Below are 24,539 nucleotides of genomic sequence, written 5' to 3'. Positions count from 1 at the left end.
CAATCTTCTTTATAGAAAGAGACACACCGATATTCCTCCTTTTCACAAATATGGTAAAAAAGGCTGCTTACCGGATCAGATGGAGCTCAGGTTAGTGAGATCAGATGAGCATGTTGCATTAGCCTGCCGGCCTTAGATTATCACCTGGGCGTTTTCCTGGGAGATTTCCTCAGCCACTGTGCTCCAATTCACAGGCAGATCTGGGCGTTTTCCTGGGAGATTTCCTCAGCCACCGCGCTCCAATACACAGGCAGATCTATCCTCACTGATACAATGTATCCGGTTTCAAAATATTAGTTCATCCATACAGAAGATACACCTCAGTGGGAATAAAACAAAAAGGGCTCCATAGTGCAAATGTGTTTTATAGATTTATTCAAAATCTCTTTCACAGTCACTTTAAAACAATTTTTTCCACTGCAAATGTTCACAGCAACACTCCACTGCACATCAGGAAAAACAAATCAAAAAAACTCCCAAGTATACACCAAACGGAACTCAGATAAAAAATGGGAACCAGATAAAAATTAGCTAAAAATCAGCATACATGCAGAGCGGGAGCAAACCGGCTGACTGATGTCATATATTTTGACATCCTTGATGTCATATATTTTAGTAGTTACATTAGAGGAGAAAGTTGAGGTTCTAATCGTCTGGGAGGTTTTGCATACCTTACACCTCCTACAGGGAAAAAAACCTTTTAGATTCCCGAACATACTTATCTTAGGGGGACAATCTATGGCACTTGGTGACCGCAGGAAGGGGATGTGGGAATTGTCCCTTCCTGTGTCTCCTGCCATATGAGTATAAAAACGTGATGTGTCAGCACTCAGTCATGTCTCTGTTCCCAGTGGAAGCCTGTTTAGGGGAAACGCGTCGGGTGGAGCTAGAGGCTGTGACGCCATCACGTTTGTCTCATCTTTCTCCATGCAGTCAGCCGGTTTGCTCCCGCTCTGCATGTATGCTGATTTTTAGCTAATTTTTATCTGGTTCACATTTTTTATCTGAGTTCCGTTTGGTGTATACTTGGGAGTTTTTTGATTTGTAGTTCCTGATGTACAGTGGAGTGTTGCTGTGAACATTTGCAGTGGAAAGAATTGTTTTAAAGTGACTGTGAAAGAGATTTTGAATAAATCTATAAAACACATTTGCACTATGGAGCCCTTTTTGTTTTATTCCCACTGAGGTGTATCTTCTGTATGGATGAACTAATATTTTGAAACCGGATACATTGTATCAGTGAGGATAGATCTGCCTGTGTATTGGAGCGAGGTGGCTGAGGAAATCTCCCAGGAAAACGCCCAGATCTGCCTGTGAATTGGAGCACAGTGGCTGAGGAAATCTCCCAGGAAAACGCCCAGGTGATAATCTAAGGCCGGTAGGCTAATGCAACATGCTCATCTGATCTCACTAACCTGAGATCCATCTGATCCGGTAAGCGGCCTTTTTTACCATATTTGTGAAAAGGAGGAATATCGGTGTGTCTCTTTCTATAAAGAAGATTGGTGCTAATATCAACCTAGCATATTTCCATCAAGGACTGATCATTGTTTCTACATCTAAGATGTTCAAGGGGAATAAGTGTCCCACTGATAAACATTTTTAGCATTAATTTGGATATGTATGGTGTTCACCACATTGTTGCGAACTGATAGTCACAAGTAACATTGTTACTAGCAACATATGTTTCGGGGTGCTCACTACATTGTTGCGGATTGATTTTCATAAGTAACATTGTAATTAATAACACATGTTTTGTTTCACTGTTGAACACGTGGTGTGACTATAGGATTTAAATGTTCCTAATATAAATAAGAAAAATAAGTCAATTTCACGATTTTTTAAATGTATGTCTATAGTAATAACGTTTTTCATGAGTTTTTGGCCGGATTGAAATGGCTTTAAGTGTGGTATACCAATAGTAGTCATAACTATCGGGATCACTTATATTTAATACACACTAAGATATGATGCGCGCTGGTTACACTATTTACTATTTATTTTTTGGGTCTTTTGTATTTATGGACTAACACGAGCAGCAGCACAATTTTTTTATTTTTTGTATGGTTAGCGCAAAATCACGTTTCTTTATATATATGCCAAATTACTGGCTACAAGGTTGCTTGACATCCTTCCATCCTTAGTGAATCCTGATCAATTGGGCTTGCCGTTTGCCTTCTCTGCTTCTCTCCATAGACACAGAGAAGGCATTCAATAGCATTTGTTGGGGTTACATGTCTGCGTGCTCCAGAAATTCTGTTTTAAGCGGACAATCCTCTTAGCCATTTTCGCCCTATATTCCCAACCCTCTGCCTTCACTGAACGTCTGTTGTCCAAAACATTTAATATTTCTAATGGTACCAGGCAGGAGTGCCACTCCTCCCATCCATTTTCAACTTGGTGATAGAGCCACTAGCGGAGGCTATTCAGATGCACCCACATATTTCAGGCTTTAGACTCAGCCAAAATTTGCACGTTATAAACTTATTTGCATATGATCTAATACTTTTCTTAACCAACCCAACCATCTCACTTCTATTTGCTCACAAAATCCTTAATCGTTGAAGTACCATATCGTACTCTACAAAGTCAATTTCACAAAATCCTTAATTTTAGATCTAGGGGTCAATGCGCGGGCTCATCTAAAATCCCCTTTTCCATATGCTTGGACGAACCAATCCATTCCTTAGATAGGGTTCACCTTAGCTGCCAAAATGTCACAACTGTCTGACACCGATATCAAATCACTTTTAAACCACATCCGCAAAATCTTTTACGCATTGCTAAATTTGAATTGTCTTAGGCAGGGAAAATTGCTTCTTTTAAAATGATGGTTCTCCCTAGAATATTGTACCTTTTCCCTTGTCAAAAGAAGTTTATTGAGTATACAATGTTATAAAGATACATAAAGTAAGTTTACAAGGATCTATAAAGTAAGCTCATTGTTTTACAGTAGGGTTTATATAGGTAAATATCATGAAATTTCAAATATTAAACTTTGGGTTCGCATAAACCTAAATTAAAGATATATATAATTTCCTTAGTTACTTTTGTAGGTATTTAAATGATTTATACCTACTATACATATTGTTTACAAGTAGAGTGTGTATAGGTCAAATAAATTCTGATAATGAGCTTTAATCGTAAGGTGGAGAAAAGGAAAGAGAAAGAAGAAAAAGGGTTGAAAGGTAGAGGTATGGTCCACAAGGTTGTCCCGCTCGTCAGTTTATTATTCTTTTTAGTTCTCTTTGAAGCCTTAGAATGGGTGTCTCTGTAAGTCATTTAATCTGTTACCATGGCAACAGGACAGAGTCATTGAAGTTTGACAGGAACTGTTGTTTTATCCAAGGATGCCAAAGTTTTTCAAATTTTGGAATTTGATTTTGATCGATGGCTACCATCTTAGCATGGGACATTGTATTATTCATTCTGTGAATTGTTTCTGCTAGTACCAATGTAGGAGATTTCCATGCCTTGGCCACTGTTTGTTTTGCAGCCGTTATTAGTTGGATCATAAGTTTGAATTGAGAGAGTGTTAACCATTCCGGTTTTAGATTAAGTAAAGTTAAATATGGATCTGGTTGTATTATTTTTTTAAATATTTTAGATGCAATCACGAAGACTTCCTTCCAGAAGGTTTGGATTACTGGGCACGTCCACCATATGTGTAAATATGTGCCTATTTCTGGGCATCCTCGAAAACAAATTGCTGAGGTATTAGGTGAATATTTTGCCACTCTAGCGGGTACAAGGTACCAGCGAGTTAGGACTTTATAATTTGTCTCCAGTGCTAAGATGTTGGGTGAAGATGACTTAGATGTGAGCCATATGTTAGACCAGTCCATGTCTTCTAAAGTTCGTCCCAGGTCCTCCTCCCACCTCTGAACGTAAGAGGGTCTATTAAGATTTGCTACTCCATATAATTGATTATAAAGTGATGAAATTGTACCTTTAGCAAATGGATCTTTTGTACAGATTGATTCAAAAATGGATAATTGGGATAATGGTGTATCCCCCTTTAGGAATGGTGTATAGAAATTTTTGATTTGGAGATATCTAAATATCTCAGAGTTTGGTAGATCATATTTTTCTCTAAGCGATGGGAATGAAAGGAATGATTTAGATGCTATGAAGTCATTTAGTGTCTGAATGCCTGATGTTGTCCAAGCTTTAAAAGAATTTGGGTAGATCCATGCCGGATAAAAGGCCGGATTTCTGATAAAAGAAAGGAGAGGATTGTGTGGAGATTGTAACTGATATTTGGTTTTTAGTTTATCCCAGAGAGATAAGAAGTGTTTAGTTATGGGATTATGAATTTTAAAGCGGTCTTTAGGATCAAGCCATAATAAATTTGATATTAATAGAGGGTCATTTTCTGAAGCCTCTGTAAATACCCATAATGGGATTTCCTGTTTTGCATGGTATTTGGACAGACTGGCCAAATGTGCTGCTCTGTAGTAGTTAGTAAAATTAGGGTATCCCAGGTCTCCTTTATTTTTGGGAAGATGTAGTGTGTGTATAGGTATACGTGGTTTAGAAGAGCCCCATATAAACGAAGTTGCTCTTTTTTGTACTATTCTCAAAAAATAGGAAGGAATTGGAATAGGGAGGACTCTGAATAGATAAAGCAATTTGGGTAGAATAGTCATTTTGATTGCATTAATCTTCCCTATCCAGGATAAAGGAAGTTGCGACCATTGTTTTATTAGATTTGTGATCTGTCTTAATACAGGAGGATAATTGGTTGAGAATAAGTCAGAATGAGATGCTGTTAAATGAATTCCAAGATATGGGATTGATTTTTCTGCCCATGTGAATGGGAGTGCAGCCCTAGCCGGGATCAATTCCATGTTTGTGAGTGAAATATTAAGCACTAGGCATTTCTTAGGATTAATCATAAGGCCGGATAGGGCTGCAAATCCATCAAGAGCTGGTATTAAGTTAGGACCAGAGACCTGTGGTGATGATAGAAAAAGTAATATATCGTCTGCAAATATACATAATTTGTGTGTAATACCTCCTACTTCAATGCCAGTTATAGTTTGGTTTGTTCTGATGTATTGGGCCATGGGTTCGAGTATAAGGGCAAATAATAAGGGAGATAATGGGCAACCCTGTCGGGTACCTCTTTCGATATTAAAGGCTTCAGATTTGTATCCAGCATATTTTATATAGGCTTTGGGTTTATTATATAATGCTTTGATCCATGTTAAAAAGCGGGGTCCAAAACCCCATTTTTGTAATGAATATTGCATATATTGCCAGGATACTGTGTCAAATGCCCTCTTAATATCGAGAGATAGAAAACATAAAGGGATTTTCCGTTTTTTAGCAATATGTGCCAATAACACTGCCCTGCGTATATTATCGCCTGCCTGTCTATTTGGCATGAAGCCTACTTGATCTCTATGTATTAATTTTCCTATAATGCTATTGAGGCGTTTTGCTATTATTTTTGCTAATAATTTAATATCGAGGTTTAACAGAGAGATAGGCCGATAATTCACACAGGAAGTATCATCAGAAAGGGGTTTTGGGATCATACAAACAATTGCCATTAGTGTTTCTTGCCGAAAAGAATGTCCATCTAGAAGTTTGTTAAAAGTTTCAGTGAGAATGGGAGAGAGTATTTCTGAGAATGTTTTATAGTATAAAGCCGAGTAGCCGTCTGGGCCTGGTCTTTTGTTAAGTTTTAGGTCTTTTATGGCGTTAGCAACTTCATCTATAGTTATAGGCTCATCCAAACTGCTTTTTTGATTCTGAGATAACTCAGGTAAGGTTATTTTTGAGAAGAAGGATTCAGCCTCTGTAGGATTAAATTCATTGTTTGTCTTGTATAAAGTTGCGAGATGTGAGTGAAATTTATGGACTATTTTAACTGGATTACAAGTGTAAACATTTTTTGATAATTTCAAACGTATTGGTTTGAAAGATTTGTAGGTTGAATTTAATGCCCGAGCCAAATATGTACCTGGTTTGAGGGATTTATCAACTGACTCAGTGAGAAATAGATCGTATTCCAATCTAGATTTTTCCAGATGAGATTTTGTACTCTGAGATGGATTATCTTGAAATGATATGTAGGCTGCATTAAAATTGAGTTCTAGTTTTTTTGCTAGATTTTTGCGTTCCCGTTTAAATAGTGCCATTTGTCTTTGTATTGTACCACGCAAGACAGGCTTATGAGCTTCCCACAGTGTTATTGGGGAGATGTCTGTTGTATTATTAATTGATATGTATTCCTTTAAAGCTTGTTCAATGGCCATCTGATGTAGTGGGTGTTTGAGCATTATGTCCGGTAAGTACCACGTTGGGTCATGCGCTTTTGGTATGGCTGAGGCTATAGTAGTGTATACTGCATTATGGTCAGACCACGGAATCGGAATTATATCTGATGCAATCATTTCTGGTATCATTCCTATTGTTAGAAAAATATGATCTATTCTGGTGAAGGTTTGATGAGGGTGCGAGAAATAAGTGAATTTCTTTTTCATTGGGTTACTTTCTCTCCATGAATCTACCAGATTGTATTTGGAAAGAAGTTGAGAAAAAGGTAATCTAGAGGTTATTTTGGATGGTGTAAAAGGTGATTTATCTAGAAATGGGAGGAGGACCTGGTTCGAATCCCCACACATTATCACTGTTCCTATTTTGTGTGTATTAATCACTTGTAATATATGTGAGAGGAATGGTGTAGGTTGTTTGTTAGGAGCGTAGTAGGAAATCACCGTGATTTCTGTATCCATTATATAACCCATGAGTATCAGGTATCTACCTTCTGGGTCTTTAATTTCTGATGATAAGGTGAATGGTGTGGATCGGTGAAATGCAATTAGAGTTCCCCTTTGCTTGGTACAGGCAGAAGCCGTGTAAATTTGTTGATAAAAAGGAGAAATATATTTTGGAGTAGAATCTTTGGTGAAGTGTGTTTCTTGGAGGCATACTATGTGAGCCTTCTTGTTATGGAAAGTACGGAAGGCTTTGGTCCTTTTTTGAGCGACATTTATTCCCTGAACATTCAGGGAAAGTATATTCAGTGGTGCCATGGCAATAGATCAAATAGTTTTGACTTACTTTTTGTTATGCAGAGCTGACTGCGCAGATCAACCTGTGTGGACTGAAGAGATGAATAGATAGAAAAGAAACCAGTGAATTCTGGAGTAAAGAGTAAACAAAAAACATATGAGATTAGATGATACATTGTATAAATTATTTTTTGCAAGTAATCACAATTTACCTGTGAAAGAGAATAAATATCTCTCTCAGGGGAATAAGTGCCTTCGTCACACTCCCACATAATATGGTTGGGAGAATGAGGAGGGCTAATGGGGGTACACGGATCTTCCGCTTACAGGAGAGAAGTGCTATGTCAAAAGACATCAAAATGATGTTTCATTAATTGGAGTGCAGAATATAGTTTTTGTTGAAATTATTTATTCCAGGGTGGTTGTATATGGTTAGTCTTGCCCTAGGCTAAATAATTCAGTTAGAAAGGTACTGTTAATAACTTTGGTATTGATGAAGATAGTTTGAATTATTTTGGGATTTTAACCCTTTTAGAGTAAACAATTACATATTTTATTCATATGTAACTGTTTAGATATGTTAACTCATAAAATTGAGGTTGTATTGCTTCAGATTAGAATAAACAAAAACATAATTCTAGGAACTAGTTAGGTAATAATATATTTGTTTTAAGAAAAGAAAGAAAAAGCTTCCATTACTTCTGGATTATTGAACATATTTGTCCTAAAAAGTAATAAATCTATTGTTATTACCTGATAATATATAACTGAACATGAATTTCCTTATTTCACTTATATATTCTAAGGCTATATGAATCAGAAGTAATAAGAAATATAACTGGAATGTAACATGATCCCATACAGTGTGCGACTATCAGAATGCAGTTACATTCAGTTATAAATATAGGTTTTTTATAGAGAACCATCTCTTAGTATAATAAATGAAGAGATATTAGGAATTAGGATGTCAGTCCATTGAATCTTCTTGGTCCATGGATGATGTGGCATAACGACCTCTTATGTGAGAATGATGATTCCCATTTTGTTCTGAAATTTTCTGGGTGCTGCCTGAAGGTGAAGATGATGCCATTCTTCTGCATGTGGGAGAGTTGCTGCTTGTGGGTTCTGTCAGATTTAATTTTAAAAGGGTTTGTTTTAGTTCATCTGCTGATCTGCTTCTGTAAATTGTACCTTGGTAGTTAAATCTGACTGAAAAGGGGAAGCCCCATTGATACATAATGTTGTGGCGTTGCAGTTCCATTAGTTGGGGTTTCATGGATCGTCTTTTAGTAATAGTAAGTTGGGATAGGTCAGCAAAAATTTGATAATTGTGTCCTTGAAAATTAAGTTCCTTTTTTTCTCTTGCAGCAATTAGTATTTGTTCTTTCGTTCTGTAATAATGAAATTTTGTGATTATATCACGTGGGGGTCCATCTTTCTTTTTGGCTGTGAGGGCTCTGTGTACTCTGTCCAGTTCTAAACGTTCAATAGGGATATCTGGCTTTAGTTCTTGTAATAGAGCAGTAATAGTAGATTGCAGGTCTGTCACAGTTTCAGGTATTCCCCTTATGCGCAAGTTTGAACGTCTGGCTCTATTTTCGTAATCTTCGAGCTTAGTTTGAAGTATTAAATTCTCTTTTTTTAATTGTTCCAATTCTGTTATATTTTCTTGGGTTGTAATTTCAATTTCATCCATTTTTATTTCTAAGGCTGCGGTGCGGTTTCCCAGCTCTCTTATTTCTTTGGTTAGGCTTTTTGTTATTTGGTCTGAGGTTTGTTTTAAAGCCTTATGAAGCATCTTTTCAAATTGTAATAATATTACTGGGGATACTGAGGAGGCTTGTGGAGAAGTTTGTGAGAGGATTTGTTCTGTATCTGACTCAAATGGAGAGTCTTGCTGTGACATTTTCTGTCTGTGAGAGCGCCCTGGTGCTGTATCTTGTGAGGTGACTGGAGCTGCTTCAGCTGCAGTGAGTGCCTGTGAGCTCTTTGTGAGGTGATTTTTATTTCTGCCACGGTTTCCTCCCAGTACCATATTTCCTGCCCAAACTTTCACAGTTTGTTCCCTGGGGCAAAAAGGTTCAAATGGATACCTTTTGAGCCTGCAGGCTCCGCTTTGTCCTTCTCTTCTCTCCTCAGCAGTGTGGAGCTCTAACAATGCATGTCTGCTCCGCTAGGCTCCGCCTCCTGCCCCCTATTGTACCTTTTCCATACACTCCCGGTTCAGCTAAAGCCATTTCACTTGGCAGGCATCAACAGTAGTTTTAAGCATTTCCTATGGCAAGGGAAAGGAGAGCATTGTTCACACAAACACCTTATTCAACATAGAAAGTCAGGGCGAATGGGTTTACCAGACGTCGGGGATTACCAGATGGCTACATTCCTGGCACAACTTAAACACTTGTTTTTGACCACATTGGAAACTCTGTGGGTTGACGTAGAAGCAGCTTGGTCACAAGCTCCCAATTTACCCTGCTTTTGCTAGCAGATTTGTGGAAACCACTTTCATTGTCGAACCTTCCTCCAATCACACAGGCTTCAATTATATCCTGGAGAACTATTCTTCATCCGTCACAACAAGATCCAATATGCACTAGACTTCAACTGCAGGTGGGAGTACTGGAAACACTAATTCCATACCTTTCAGTTAGTCAATGGGTGGCGAAAGGTATATCCTGGATGGATGAAGTACTGCAGAATGGCATACCCAAAGCTTTTGCAATGTTGGCATCTCAATATGACCTTCCTAAATCATCCCACTTTACTTATACACATATCACTACCTTCCTGACTAAACATCCACCTCCCACTTTTTCTATTAAATTCTCAAGTGTGGAACTACTATACCAGTTTCTCAGTTTCAAACAAGGGTACATCCCTACTGTACAATATACTGCAGCAAAAACCACAATTGGTTAAAGCTACCCCTATGCTAGCATGGGAACTGGACTTAATGTCGGGAATTGACACCCAAACAGTGGTCCTTAGTCTTCCTAAATAATTATATAGCCTCCCACTCCCACTGTATCAATCACTAGGAATTAACCCAGAAATTAGAAACTGGCTAAGTACTAACTACCCCTCCCAGTCTTCACTTTGTTGGAGAGAGCGTGGCCCCTCGGGTACCATTCTTCATCTTTTTTGGGCCTGTAGGAATAAATTAGTATTATCCTAAAAATCACTGGTATACTAGTACAACCAGAACCTGCCTTAGCAACTTTACATGTAGGTATTGAGAAATATCTCCCTGCATACAGGATAGTGGTTACTCATATCCTAACTTTATGGGTTTCCGGATCTTTCATGATCTACTCACAAACTTGGCCAAATGATGACTACAGTACACCTGTTCTTTTTACACTTTGACAAATTCAGTCTTTCTGTTGATATTAGGAAACAAACAGATGTTTTTTTATTTGTAAAAGTGTTTAAAACAGCACCTTTTGCCCCCCCCCCCCCCCCCCCAATTATTAAAAGTCTGTGTGTGCATGGACACATAGGCTAACATGCAGGGAAATTTAAAGTCAGGAAAAAAAAAACACCAGATTCCATTAGAAGCAGCTGCAAAAATGTCAGTGTGCATGACGCCTTAGTGGTATACCCCAAGGCTCAGTGTAAGATCCTTAATGTTTTAACCAATTAATACATGATATAGAGTTTGGGATTCAAAGTACAATTTCTGTGTTTGCAGATGACCCCAAACTATGTAATGGAATAATGTCCTTACAGGATGTCTCCAACTTCCAAGCAGACTTGAATGCACTGTTTATTGGGTGTACTGGTAGATCATAGACTTAATAATAGCATGCGGTGCAAAGCTGCAGTTTCCAAAGCAAGCAGATGACTTTCTTGTATTAAGAGGTAAGACTGCAGAGAGAGGGACATCATTTTACCCCTGTACAAAGCATTAGTAAGACTTTATCTAGAATTTGCAGTTCAGTTTTGGGCACCAGTTCACAAAAAGACTGGAGAAAGTGCAGAGAAGGGCAACCGAACTCATAAGAGGCATGGAGGAGCTCAGCTATTAGGAAAGATTTATGCACAGAATTTCTTTTTTGTGTTTTTAAGGTACCGGAATACTGCCATGACTTCTGTCTAAGTATTTGTCAGCCAATGTCTGCACCTTTTAAAGTGACCAGAGGCACAAACTCATTGGCAGCATATTGCAATACTCTCAAATCCTTGGAGAACTCTATGCAGGATCTTCTGAGAGACGCAAAGGACAAATTCCGTAGCTGGGTGGCATGTGCAGGATTTGAAAATGTTGAACTAGCTTACAAAAAGGTTTGTAAAATATACCTTGTTCTTTTGTAGATGTGCACCTTTTACTGGAAAATCACTTTTAGACAACTTTGATGGCAAAAACAGCCAGATACTTCAATGCAACCTACCACCAACAGTTTCTTTAAAGGGCAACTTTACCCACAATAACAATAAAAAATAATGTTCTTTAGCATGGAACATGAATTACATGTTAATTATGCTACCGAAATTAGTGTGTTCTGTAAATTGTTTCCAGCATTGCTCTTGTTTCTTTTTGCTGGAGGGTGACATTTTGCTGAAGCTCAAAGCCCCTAAAGCAGCAGTAAATCTTTAGGTTGTCAGCAGATCAGCCTCTATAGTTTTGGCACAATGCGAAATGAGAAATAGAGAGCAACTAAGCTAACTGTTCTAATTCTTGCAGTAAACTTAAAAAGAACTACTAAACAGGAGCTATGCTTATACAATCTACTTAGTTACAGAAAAACAATACAAGACCTATCGAGTCCTACAAACATGCATACATACACACAAACACACACTTAAAAATAGTCCTTGAAAATAAGGAAAACACATAAAATGTCCCATGATGTAAATCCATCGCCAATCATAATGAATAATGTCTGCTGACTGCCAAATGAAAAGTATGCCAGACAAATAAAAAGGCAGGTTCCCAGCTGACAGTTTATTCCTATTATTTTATAAGAAAACACAACTGGCCTTGTGCAAATACATGCTTAAACAATAGTAAGTGAAATAGATAATCTCATAAGAAAACTAAACTTTTTGTGTCTGAAAATCACAAATCTGTGTGTGTGTGTATAAATATATACATACACACACCATTGGTGCTAGTATATAAAGTAGAAAACTGTCAATGTTTGGGATTATAAGGCTCTCAAGTGATAACCCTTATAACTCAGTAAAGTCAAATTTTCTGCTTTGCCTATTGTATTTGCAAAGCCGCTGACAGTGGCTGTTAGAATACCCTAACGGGTTAAATATGATTGGATGGCAGCCGCTACTCAGGTGAAATTTTTCCTGTCTGGCTCTTTCAATTTTATTATTGAAGGATGTCGGGTAAGATGGGGCTAACAGGACCACCCACTATGCAATATTCAAACAGTGCATGGGCAGTTTAAGATTCGGGGCAGGACTAAAGGTTGGACATAATTCCATAGCTCACACGAGGAGTCTCTGAAGGTTCCCAGACCTTGCCAGTTCAAGGAGTAGGGTTCATGCTGCTCACTGCTAAACTGAAGTTTATTAGTACAAACAGAGGCAACTGCCTCTGTTTGTACTAATAATATTTGGTCTAGCAGTAAGCATCAGAAGTATGACATCAAATGACAGTATTCAGAGTAGCTCATTAAAACTCGTGTTATTACCGTAGTGTGTTTTTCATAGAGTTGGTATAAAATCAAAGATCTAAATATCTTGAGATCTGGAATGCTGATGGTTTGTGTATGTTACGTGTTGTAATCTCAGGTGGAAAATAATGACTATCCAATCAGGGTATGGAAAGTGTCTATTGAACTTAATGCAACACCATACGTGGCCTTACAATATATTTTGAGAGAACAGCATACATGGGATTCCAGTTTACAGCAGTCCAAAATCTTAGATACTCTGGATGAAGATACAGAAATCTACCACTACTCTACAGAGAGCATGCCTCCAATACCATGCAAGGAATATGTAATTTTAAGGTAATTTTCCTTTTTATGCAATTTATATAGTAACCTCTGTACATTCAAGCACAGTACATGAGCAGCTGCTAAATATTAGTGTGTCTAAACCCTTACAAAGAACTTACAAATATAACAAAATTGCAGTTGATCTTGGCACACATCCACTGCTGTCCTGTGTCCTATGCACTCTGCAGTGTTTTCTCAAGCATTGTTTTCAACCCTGCCCAGATCACCTCCGTGAACTACAGAACACTACCCCATCCCCCCCCCCCCCCCCAATGCAGTGGCATACCTAGTGTATTTGATACCCAGGGCAGATCATTTTCCTACATATGTCAAAGGCCATAATTATTATTTAATGTGTTAGACCTCTTCTCCCTTATGGATAGATTACTCTTGCCGAACTAGTTTATTATTTTACTTTGAATCTTCATTCAACTGCTCTGTACGATCACAATAGAAGCAGTGCATCCAGGTCGGTGAAACCTTAGTCCAGTCATAAGGAGGGTCTAAGTGGCTTTGAGCACTGGGTCCTGTGCTGGGTGCTTAGTGATGCTGTGTGGCACTTTGTACAATGCGTGTAGTTAGCTGAAGGGTGCTGTACAGTTCCAGGCCCATGGTCCATCCCTATGGAACCCAGTCACTGAAGACCCCTGTAGTGGTATGTCTGCCATGATAGATGAAGTCTGGACCCTATATAGTGAGCAACAACATGGACAAAATAAGACAGGGTCAGGCTGCTCATTGAACAGTTACTGTAGCCCCCATTTTTAAATACTTCATGGTTATATGTTGAATCTCTCGGGAAACCAGGTATGTGCTTGAAATGTATTCACTAAATGGTGTAAACTTTTCAAACTTGGTGCTAAAATTCCACCAATCAGCTTATTCTCAGGTGGATGACCTAGTGTGACATCACACCACAGGTCACTCACTTTAACACCACTTCCACCTGGAGCCCTAATATGGTACTCAGGTGCTTCCTCCTGCCCTTTTGCCAGGAGAATTCGCTATAGGATGGTCAGTACCCGGGTTTTATGCTATTCTTCCAGAACAGGCTTATCCTATTTCTGCATCCTGCTCTGCGAGTACCCCACAGGGGAATGCCCTCACCTGTAGCAATGGCAGAAACTAGGCAAAAGCTCAGGAAAACACATGCTCTGCCGAAGGCACAACACTCAGTCCAAAATTTATGATGCTTTCATTGCACCCGAGCAGGACCCAAGTCTTACACTGGTCTCTGCCTCAAATTCTAGCTCCATTTCAGGCATGCAAAAAGTGGTCTACCTGACTAAAACAGAATTGTATCTGGTTATGTCACAGTTTCTCAGACAGCTAACAGCTTTAATACAATCATCACTGTCCAGGCTTAAAAAATGCCAGGCCCCTTTACCAGCTCCACTGTCTCTACCCAAGTCCTTAGAAGAGGCAGGCATAGAAGTTAACGAAGAGGACCGTGAGACGGTGCTAAAGGAAGATATAGATGATTTTACATCCCCAGGCTTCTATGCACCTGATGTGAGGGCTTCACACAGTATGCTTGCAAATCTTGATATGCTCACTGCTGCTGTGCTCAAAAGTCTGGGCATGTAGCATTTGATTCTCCCCCAGCTAACCATGCCCCTTTGGTTACAAAGAGACCTGCTAAATCTATAAACAAATAGTATGGGCAATTTAGTATGATTTGGTAATCCAAAAAAGTTTGCAAGAGCATTGGAAAAAGTGGAAGTGGAAAAAGTTCACAAAGAAATGATCTGTTTTGGTGATAGACCCCACTATCTCCATCTTAAATAGACATCTCAGGCCAGGTTCACATATGTGCGGCCGCAGTTTCCAGCCTGGGGTCTAGTGCATTCCTGTTCACTGGTTCGGATGTGATTCAGGTCCGACTTTTTATCTGAATTTGCACTTGAACTGGACCCAAAAACGCAGAGGAACCTTTTGGAATTCGCACTGCAGCTGCCTGGGACATGTGTAAACCGGCTCCATTGAGAGCCGGTAACACTCAATGGAAACCGCATGCAATTCGCACATACAGTTAAGTCTATAGATATTTGGACAAAGGCACAATTTTCATACTTTTGGCTCTATATGCCACCAGAATAAAATTAAAACAAAACAATCCAAATGAATTTAAAGCGCAGACTTTAAGCTTTAATTCAAGGGTTGAACATAAATATCAAGTACAAATTTTAGGAACTGCAACCATTTTTATACACAGCCCCCTCCCCCCATTTTTAGGGATTCAAATGTAATTGGACAAATGAATATAATTGTAAATTGTTCATTTTTAATATTTTGTTGAGAATTCTTTACTGGCAATGACTACCTGAAGTCTGGAACCCATGTACGTTACCAAATGCTGGGTTTCCTCCTTTCTGATGCTTTTCCAGGCTCAAACTGCAGCTGTCTGCAGTTGTTCTTTGTTTGTGGGTCTTTCTGCCTTTTTAGTTTTGAAGTGAAAAGTGAAATGCATGCTCAATTGGGTTGACATCAGGTGATTGACTCAGCCATTGCAGAATATTCCACTTCTTCTTTTCCTTCAAAAGCTCCTGGGTTGCTGTTGCAGTGTGTTTTGGATCATTGTCCATCTGTACTGTGAAGTGCGGTCCAATCAACTTTGCTGCATTTGGCTGAATCTGGGCTGACAGTATATCTCTAAACACTGCAGAATTCATCCTGCTCCTTCTGTCTTCTGTCACATCATCAATAAACACCAATGACCCAGTGCCACTGGAAGCCATGCATGCCCATGCCATCACGCTGCCTCCACCATGTTTTACAGATGACGTTGTGTGCTTTGGATCATGAGCTGTTCCAAGACTTCTCCACACTTTCTTTTCTTCCCGTAATTCTGGTACAGATTAATCTTAGTTTCATCCGTCCAAAGAATGCTTTTCCAAAACTGGTCTGGCTTATTTAGATGTTTTTTGGCAAAGTCTAATCTGGTTTTTCTATTCTTCAGGCTTATGAATGGTTTACACCTTGTGGTGAACCCTCTGTATTTGCTCTCATGAAGTCTTCTCTTCATTGTAGACTTTGACATCGATACGCCCACCTCCTGGAGAGTGTCTGGATGTTGTGAAAAGGTTTTTTTTTACCATAGAGAGGATCCTGCGATCATCTACCACTGTTGTCTTCCGTGGACGTCCAGGTCATTTTATGTTGCTGAGCTCACCCGTGCATTCTTCCTTCCTCAGAATGTACCAAACTGTTGATTTGGCCACTCCTAATGTTGCTGCATTGTCTCTGATGGATTTGTTCTGTTTTTTGAAGCCTTACAATGGCCTGTTTCACTTGCATGGACAGCTCCTTTGAATGCATGATGTAGGTTCACAGCAATAGATTCCAAATAACACACTTAGAATTAACGCCAGACCTTTTACCTGCTTAATTGATGAAGAAATAACAGGAGTAGCCCACACCTGGCCAGGCTGCAATGTCACTGGGGAAGGCTGCAAATGTCACTGGGCAAGGCTGCAAATGTCACTGGGCAAGGCTGCAAATGACACTGGGCAAGGCTGCAAATGACACTGGGCAAGGCTGCAAATGACACTGGGCAAGGCTGCAAATGACACTGGGCAAGGCTGCAAATGACACTGGGCAAGGCTGCAAATGACCCTGGACAAGCATGCAGATGTACACTGTGCAGGGCTGCATTGATGAGCATTTAAATGTAAGTTTTTTTCCTTAAATAGTTTTTTCCTTAAAATTCCTTAAACTCTTATCTTGAGGTTTGCTGATTGGTTATTGGCAGTAACGTAGTGCCTCATTTACTGCCGTTGAGAAAACCTGTCTGCATTAGTGATGTAATGGTGGACAAACGGTATGAGAGTGGCGTGCTTAAAAGAAAACTAAAGGTTTAAAGTAATGTATAGAAGGTAGAGCCCAAAAGTGACTCAAGCCCAGATGCCCCCCACCAATTATATAAGTATAGCTTGAATATGTTTAGGTAAATACCTGAAAAAACGAAAATTGTGCCTGTATCCAAATATATATATGAACCTAACTGTATGTGAACCCAGCCTTACTGTTCTATTTGAGGGTGTTCCTTTTTTCAAAGATCCTGCTGATGAAAGGCTCTCTTTACTCTTGCAGACCCAGCTCTGTAACCAGCCATCGTTGCAATTTCTCTCAGCAGCTAACTGGACAAGGATACTAAACAACACACACAATCCTGTCTTCCAGGACTGATTTGTAGTTGATCAACTGCAGTAATCTGCTGCATTGCTCTTTTGTGTCGATGCTTTTGAACAGGTTATGACACAAATCTCCAGAATGTCTCTAATCCTCATTCACATGTGCAGAACCTTGTGGCTCTAAGCCTGGTCAGCTGAAACTGCCAGCAAAAGACGCTTCACATGTATGGCATTTGAAGGAGGATGTCTGTTTGTTGAGGCTTTTGACACATTTATAAAAACATGTCACAGGAGGAAAAGTCCTTCCCACACAGAGAAGTTCCAAAACCTCCCTCCTCAGAAAATTCTACTGCCTCAAAATGAAGAGTACCTCAATGCTCTACCCAGGCTTCCACTTGCAAGCCCAAGTTCAGCACTTCTTTTTGGTGCAAGACTTGGCCAACAAATCCAACCAAGTCTTCCCCAAAGCACTCTTCCCAATGAAGTAGAACCCTCAAACCAAAGAATGGGGGGATGTCTGTTACAGCTTGCCTGTATCTGGGTCACAGATGTCCCAGACCTGTAGATTCAATCAGTGGTTTTAAATGGGTACAAAAAAAAGCTCAAAACTTTACCCCCTCGCCTTTTCTTTTAAATCATCCAAAATCTTTCCAAGGACAGTCAGAATTGTAGAATGCCCTGAACCATCTCTTGTCCCAACATCTATAAAGGACAGGTTCAAAGGCCTCTACCTAAACCTTTCCACGGTACCAAACCCTAACAGGGGTATTCGTCTTATACTGGACCTAAAATCCATAAACAAATACCATTTGGCATGGAATCTGCAAGGGCAAGGATCGCCTCTCTGAGAAAAGGGGAATAAATAGCTTTCCTAGACATCCAAGACTCCTATATTCTTGTTCCGATTGATTCACCTCAGCAGCATTTTCTACGCTTTTGCAGTAGGGGGTAATGATTTTGATATTGCTGCACTGCCCTTTGGCCTATCCTCTGCTGCCAGAGTATTCATAAAGCTACCTAAATCTCTACTAGCCCTTCTCAGAACTCAGGGCATCCTGGTCAAAGGCTGTCTATATAACCTGCTCCTGAAAGACTCTGCTTTTAGCTGGCTGCAAACATCCACAATGCAATTCAGATGGTCCAGGCTTTTGGCTGGATGATCAGCTTCCAAAAATCTGCTTTCCAATCCTCTTTTCACCTGGGCATGATTCTAGATATAGATCAGGCAAAGTCTTCCTTCCAGAGAAGAAATTGCTCTCCCTCATATCACATACTTGGGTCTTGAGGTCAAAGAAATTCTCCTCCTGTGAGATTCTCCATGAAAGTACTGGGTCTTATGGTAGCCTTTGAGGCTGCCCTTTTTCCCAATTTCATTCCAGACTTAAAACAAGACATTCTCCTGCAATGGAACGAGCAAGCTCTTTCTCTCAATCTACCTATGCTCTTATCCAGTCAGGCAAAAACTCCAAAGCCTGGTGGATTTCCAGCCCATCGCTGACAATGGGGGAAGTAATTTCTACCATGTCACCGGAAAGAAATTATAGATACCAGTCTCACGGTCCAAGGAACGTGGTTACCAGTGGAAGTCAAGCTCCCCATCAACATGCTGGAGCTCAGAGCAAAAATGATGACTCACCATTGAATCCCCTCTTCTCCAGAGACAACCAGTTAGAATGCAATCAAATAATGCAACGTATGTGAGGTACATCAGTCCCCAAGAGACATTCAGCCTTGAAGGAAGCTAGCTAGATCATCTAATGGATGGAGAAACATCTTCCAGCAATCCCTGTTGTCCACATCCCAGGAAGTGACAACTGGAGGGCAGATTACCTCAGCCATACCCACCTGGATCAAGGGGAACAGGCCCTTCAGTCCATCCTCTTCAGCCTGATCGAGAACTCAAGATGTGGACATCCTGGCCTCTAGATTCAACACCAAGTGACCTAAGTTACCTCTGTTTATAGCAGGACAAAGGATCCTCTAGCACTAGCAGCAGATGCTCTAGTAACCTAAAAAAGTCCAAGAAATTGGATTTTTTAGGCACTACAAAATACACGATAAAACATTACTCCTGCCCTTCTTACCAACTCCTGACAAAAGACTGGTCAATCTCACACCAGCCTCACCCTGCACAAAGATTTTCCAGCACACGGGACCACAATCTAAGTGCCAGCAGGCTAAGAGTGATTGTCACTGGAATAAGTTAAGTAAAGAACCCTTTAAACTGCCACCACCAACTTTAAGGCTCCATGCACACAGGACGCTCAAAGTAATTTTGGACGTTGGATTGCTGGCAGGAAAACACTGCTTTAAAAAACGCAATTTCATCAGCATTTTGCATTGGCATCAATGCGCGTTTAGCCACGGTAGCTTTTAGCCATGTTTCTCTGCCTCTATTCAAAATCAATGGTTCCCTATGGGAGCCCATTGGTTTGAATAGAAGTCGCACCAGAAGTTGGATAATGATCTGACTTGTGGTGCGACTTGTGTGCTGAGGATGAAGGGGAACCCCTGCCAAAATGAAGAAAAAATTGGCGTGGGGTTCCCCTCCTCAGACGATACCAGACCCTTTGGGGTATGGATTTTAAGGGGAACCCCCAAGTATTTTATGGTAGTTTCTTCCGATTTTCCTTCTCCTCTCTCCGGCCCTTCTCCCTCTCCGGTTCTTCTCCTCTCTGCTGTCGTTTCCCTCTTCTGCCGGGTCTTCTCTATCCGCTATCTTCTTGCACTTTTACCGGGTCTTCTCCGCTCTGTTCTTCCGATGTTGACTCAACTCGATCTCCCGGTGTAATGCTGGGTCCGCCATGTTCAATGACTTATATTGGCATGGGGCGGGGCCACTCGCTGATGTCATCTGGAGGCCCCACCTCCTTATGACATCACCACCCAGAGCATGATGGGACGATGGTGTCACAAGGGGACGGGGCCTCCGAAAGACATCGGCGGGTGGCCCCGCCCCATGCCAATATAAGTCATTGCACACGGCGGACCCAGCATTACACCGGGAGATCGGGGCAAGTCAACATCGGAAGAACAGAGGGAGAAGACCCAGCAAAAGAGCGCAAAGACAGCGGATAGAGAAGACCCGGCAGAAGAGGGAGAAGAGAACGCAGAGAGAAGGACTGGAGGAAGGAGAAGAGCTGGAGAGGGAAGAAAAAAATGTGTATGTGTACTGTTTAATTTTGACACTTTTTAGGTGAATGAGCATGGGGTACATTGTACCCCTACCCATTCACATAGGCCAGGATCTGGGGGCCCCCTTGTTAAAGGGGGCTTCCAGATTCTGATAAGCCCCCACCTGCAGACCCCAACAACCACCGCCAGGGTTGTCGGGAAGAGGCCCTTGTCCTCATCAACATGGGAACAAGGTACTTTGGGGTGGGGTGCGCAGTGCATGTTGAGGGCATGTGACCTGGTATGGTACCGAAGGGGGGGGGGGGGCAAGCTCGCTCGTCCCCCCTATCCTGAACTGCCGGGCTGCATGGTCGGGTAAGGATTTGGTATAGATTTTGGGGGGGACCCCATGTCGTTTTTTTTTTTTTGCCTGTGGGAGTTCCCCTTAAAATCCATACCAGACCGAAGGGTCTGGTATTGTCTGAGGGGGGAACCCCACGCCAATTTTTTTTTTCATTTTGGCGGGGTTCCCCCTCATCCTCAGCACACAAGTCGCACCACAGGTCGGATCATCATGATCCGACTTCTGGTGCAACTTCTATCCAAATCAGTGGGCTCCCATTGGGGACCATTGATTTTGAATAGAGGCAGAGAAACGACTGACAAGGCTTAACACTCTGTTTATGGCTTTAACCCACGTTTAACAGCTTTTACCTGCGTCTGTCGTTTTCAGGACTGCTCTTGAATGCAATTTTAGGGCGTTCAGACAACAGCATATAAACGCCCCTGCTTATAAACATCCAAAAACATTCATGTGTGCATGGACACATAGGATAACATAGAGAGGAGTTTATGGGCTGTTAAACGCCCAAACTCCCAAAAACGGCCGTTTATGAGCTTCAGTGTGCATGGAGCCTTACCGAAAAGTTGTAAACTTTCACAAGATTAGGAATAACAATTATACATTTTAAAATAAATGTCTGTACACACACACTGTCACCACAGACAGGCATGTTCAGAAATGTATCATGTAGTAGCACTCTTCAAGTGACAGGGATTATTTTAGTTTGCGTTAGTGTGTTAGAGACAGTTTAAACACTTCAAAATATGGTTTACTAATGAAAAAGTCAAAGTGGTGCAAATAAAATATTTACAGAAAAGGGTATTACAAAGAAACAAAGACAATAATGCAATAGTGAAATAAAAAGGAGTTTAAGCACCAGACCGAGATGGTCCGGGGGAACAACCGAATGCCACCAGTTATGTTCCACAGCCATCCCCACTTCTCAGCATGGCAGACCTGCAGCTAGTGGCATTGGACATAAAAAATACACTGACCGCCGCAATATCAGACCTTAAAACTGACCCTAAAGCAGCTGTCTCCCCCCTAGAGACTGTGGAATCGGCGGCCATGACGCATGGAGCAGCTATAAGGCAGGTACAGCAGGTCGCAGACACACATGAACAGCATCTTATTGAGATGCACCGCCACATCGAAGACCTTGATAATAGGGGGCAAAGGCGCAACCTGCGAAATAGGGGGATCCCAGAAACGATAGATACCCCTCAACTACAGCCAGGGGTGTGGGCAATTTGCACACTTCTTGGCAGACCTCCCGGTGTCCACATAGAGATGGAGAGATGCCACAGGGCCCTTAGGCCCAGGGGTCGAGACGGGGACCCTCCCAGTGATACGGTATGCTGCTTAGTCAGCTACATCCAGAAGGAAGACATATTACGCCTAGCCCACAACCACGGGCACCTGCAACATGAAGGCTCTCCCATACAAATCTTCCAAGATCTCTCTGCTATTACACTTTAGCATAGAAGAGAGCTTTGCCCCCTTCTCAACGTTTTGCGTAATAGACATATTATGTATCGCTAGAAATACCCCTTCTGTTTGGCAGCGACAGTGGGGAACCGTACGACTCTCCTGCGTACGCCAATGGATCTACGTGCTTTCTGTGACGCCCTGGGCATCCCGGTGGTTGCTGTACCAGAATGGTACAGCTCATTCATGCAACCTGAACACTGGATCTCCACAGAACAAGGAGCGACCCTCCACTCGCAATGCAACCGCCAGAGGCGCAGCAGATCTTCCTCCAACTCGCCTAGGAGAAACGTGGATGACATCACAGATCGTGAACCGAGATCCTCGTCCTCATCGGCTCGTCGGAGGACAGTCCGCTGAACCCATACTAGCCGGCTCTGTGAGTAGTTCCACACTCTGAGCCGCCTTGCACTTTCTGTTGGCATGTTTGCCGCTACCTACAGTGCCTGTTTACTCTTCAGACCCCTAATGTTCCTTTTAACTGGAACTTCTGCGGATGCACAAGTTTCTATGATGTCTTGTTGGCTGTTCCCGTGCCGGTTACTGAAGTTCTCTATATGTTGAAATCTGTTGAAATAACCCTCAATGTTCCTAGCCTACATATGGCTTCCTCCTGAAGAATGTCTTCACCTTATTAGCTTCCAAAACATTTCTGCTCCCAGGTGGCCCTTACGCCACTGACGCTATATAGTTATTTTTTTTCCCTTTTTGCTTTTTTTGCTCTTTCTTAGGCCTGGACTGAACTATGAGGAACTGCATATGAGACTTAAAGACTTACTCGGGTACCAAATTATATCTGTAACCCACCCACCAGCCGAGTCCAGACTAAAGACTGCCCTTCTGTGTAAGCTAATATTGCTTAGATAGATGTTTTACTTTGCAGCTATGCTTTATCAGTACTTATGTATGATGAGTAACACTTGAGTTCCTTGCAACATTGACACCTAACGTATATATCTCAATGGGTATGACGCTACTGTGGTAATGTTATCCGCATGCGGGTTGTAAGACTACTGTCTGCTTTATGTGGCCTATGGCAAATCACGGGCCACAGGAATCAGTAGATGGAAGGGAAGGTCCTCTTTACGGACCAACAGCCTATCAAGATTCCATTAAGAGAGATATCATAGCCCCTCACAGGGACCGTTTCTAGTCCTCTTTTTGACAATCAGTCCTGCAGGGCCCTGCAATGGGCTACTTAAGCTGCCCGCCCCTGATCACAAGGAAGTGGACTACAGGAGAGACAACTGATTCCTCACGCTTCTATGGACCCTGACACCTCTGATTACAGCTCCCTCATAGCAATACCTGGACGGGTAGGCTCACCTTGTGGTACCTTAATGCCTAATGGTGCAATATAACATATAAAATGTAATACATGCAAGTTATGGGTGAAAAGAAACTGAACTGCGGACAGCCAGAGGAGCATCTGCTTGGACCCTTGCCTATTGGTGTAGCGGTCATTGCTCTTTAGCACATATACCTCTTTACTGAGGAAAACCAGAGGGAAACAGATCCTATAGCAGTCCAAACTTTCTAGCTTCATTTTCACAATGCTCCCTTATATCTTAAGCCTAAGATGGGAGGCCTAGAAACAGGACCTGTACTTACTAGAGTGATCGCCTCTCTGACCCTCCTCACTTCTACTTGCTGAAGCTGTTTTGTATGTAACTATTCTCTTATATGTTAGCCCTAGTTTGTTGATACTACTTTCTATTCTGGTACTAGACTCCTACCCCACCTCAGAGTGTCAGGCTCCCCTTTGAAAGTTTCTGGCTAACCCTCCCCTGATCCCAACATTACCCCTATCCTGTGCAGCTAGGTGGAATAGCAGACCTGTCTCCACCTCCAAAAGTCAATCTGTGATTCTCTTACCTCGATCTCCCTATCTCTCTCACCTTTCTACCCCCCCTTTTTTTATCTTCCCTGTCCCCCCTACCCTCTCCCCCTTTTCCTTTCCCCTCCCTACCACCTCCACTAGTCCCTCCAGCCCCACGCAGCCTTGGTTGTCCGATTACAGGACTATCCCAGTCAACTTGCTATACAATGTAGACCATTTTGCTTAATCCGGCACACTCAGCTCCCCTCTCTCTCAAGATTTATTCTCTTAATGCTAAAGGATTGAACATCCTGAAAAGTACAGCAGTGTCCTCGCAGAAGCACACTGACTTAGGGCACAAATCCTTTTTATCCAAGAAACACACTTTAACTCTGACGTAACTTCACGCTTCCATAATGACCACTTTCCCACACATGCCACCTGCCCTAACTCCAAGACTAAGGGAGTCTCCATACTGCTCTCTAAAACATTATTTTTTGACATCAAAGACCAGCTACTAGACCCAGAAGGTAGATTCGTTTTCCCGAAGGGCTTGTGAAGAAATAGGCCGGTGGCATTGGATAACGTATATTGCCCCAACTCCAGACAAGTTACATTTCTGCGGGAGGTCATTACGAAAACTCACGCTGCCTTACCACA

At 41.5% G+C, this 24,539-nt stretch overlaps 1 protein-coding gene across 3 annotated transcripts in view; it reads left to right on the top strand.

Moving 5' to 3' along the window:
• Positions 1–24,539, top strand: part of LOC141132388 (rho GTPase-activating protein 7-like) — a 314,961-nt gene that overhangs the window by 229,380 nt on the left and 61,042 nt on the right. For 2 of the 3 annotated variants that reach the window (XM_073620714.1, XM_073620713.1), the window contains exons 11-12: positions 11,094–11,309; positions 12,774–12,994. In XM_073620714.1, coding sequence (XP_073476815.1) covers positions 11,094–11,309; positions 12,774–12,994 — 437 coding nt within the window. The remainder of the gene's footprint in view (positions 1–11,093; positions 11,310–12,773; positions 12,995–24,539) is intronic. The other variant, XM_073620715.1, reaches the window with a different exon arrangement.

This window comes from Aquarana catesbeiana, linkage group LG03, assembly GCF_042186555.1.
Source record: "Aquarana catesbeiana isolate 2022-GZ linkage group LG03, ASM4218655v1, whole genome shotgun sequence".
Classification (NCBI taxonomy): domain Eukaryota; kingdom Metazoa; phylum Chordata; class Amphibia; order Anura; family Ranidae; genus Aquarana; species Aquarana catesbeiana.
Note: the sequence above shows the minus strand (reverse complement) of the source record. Positions and strands in the feature narration are given on the sequence as shown.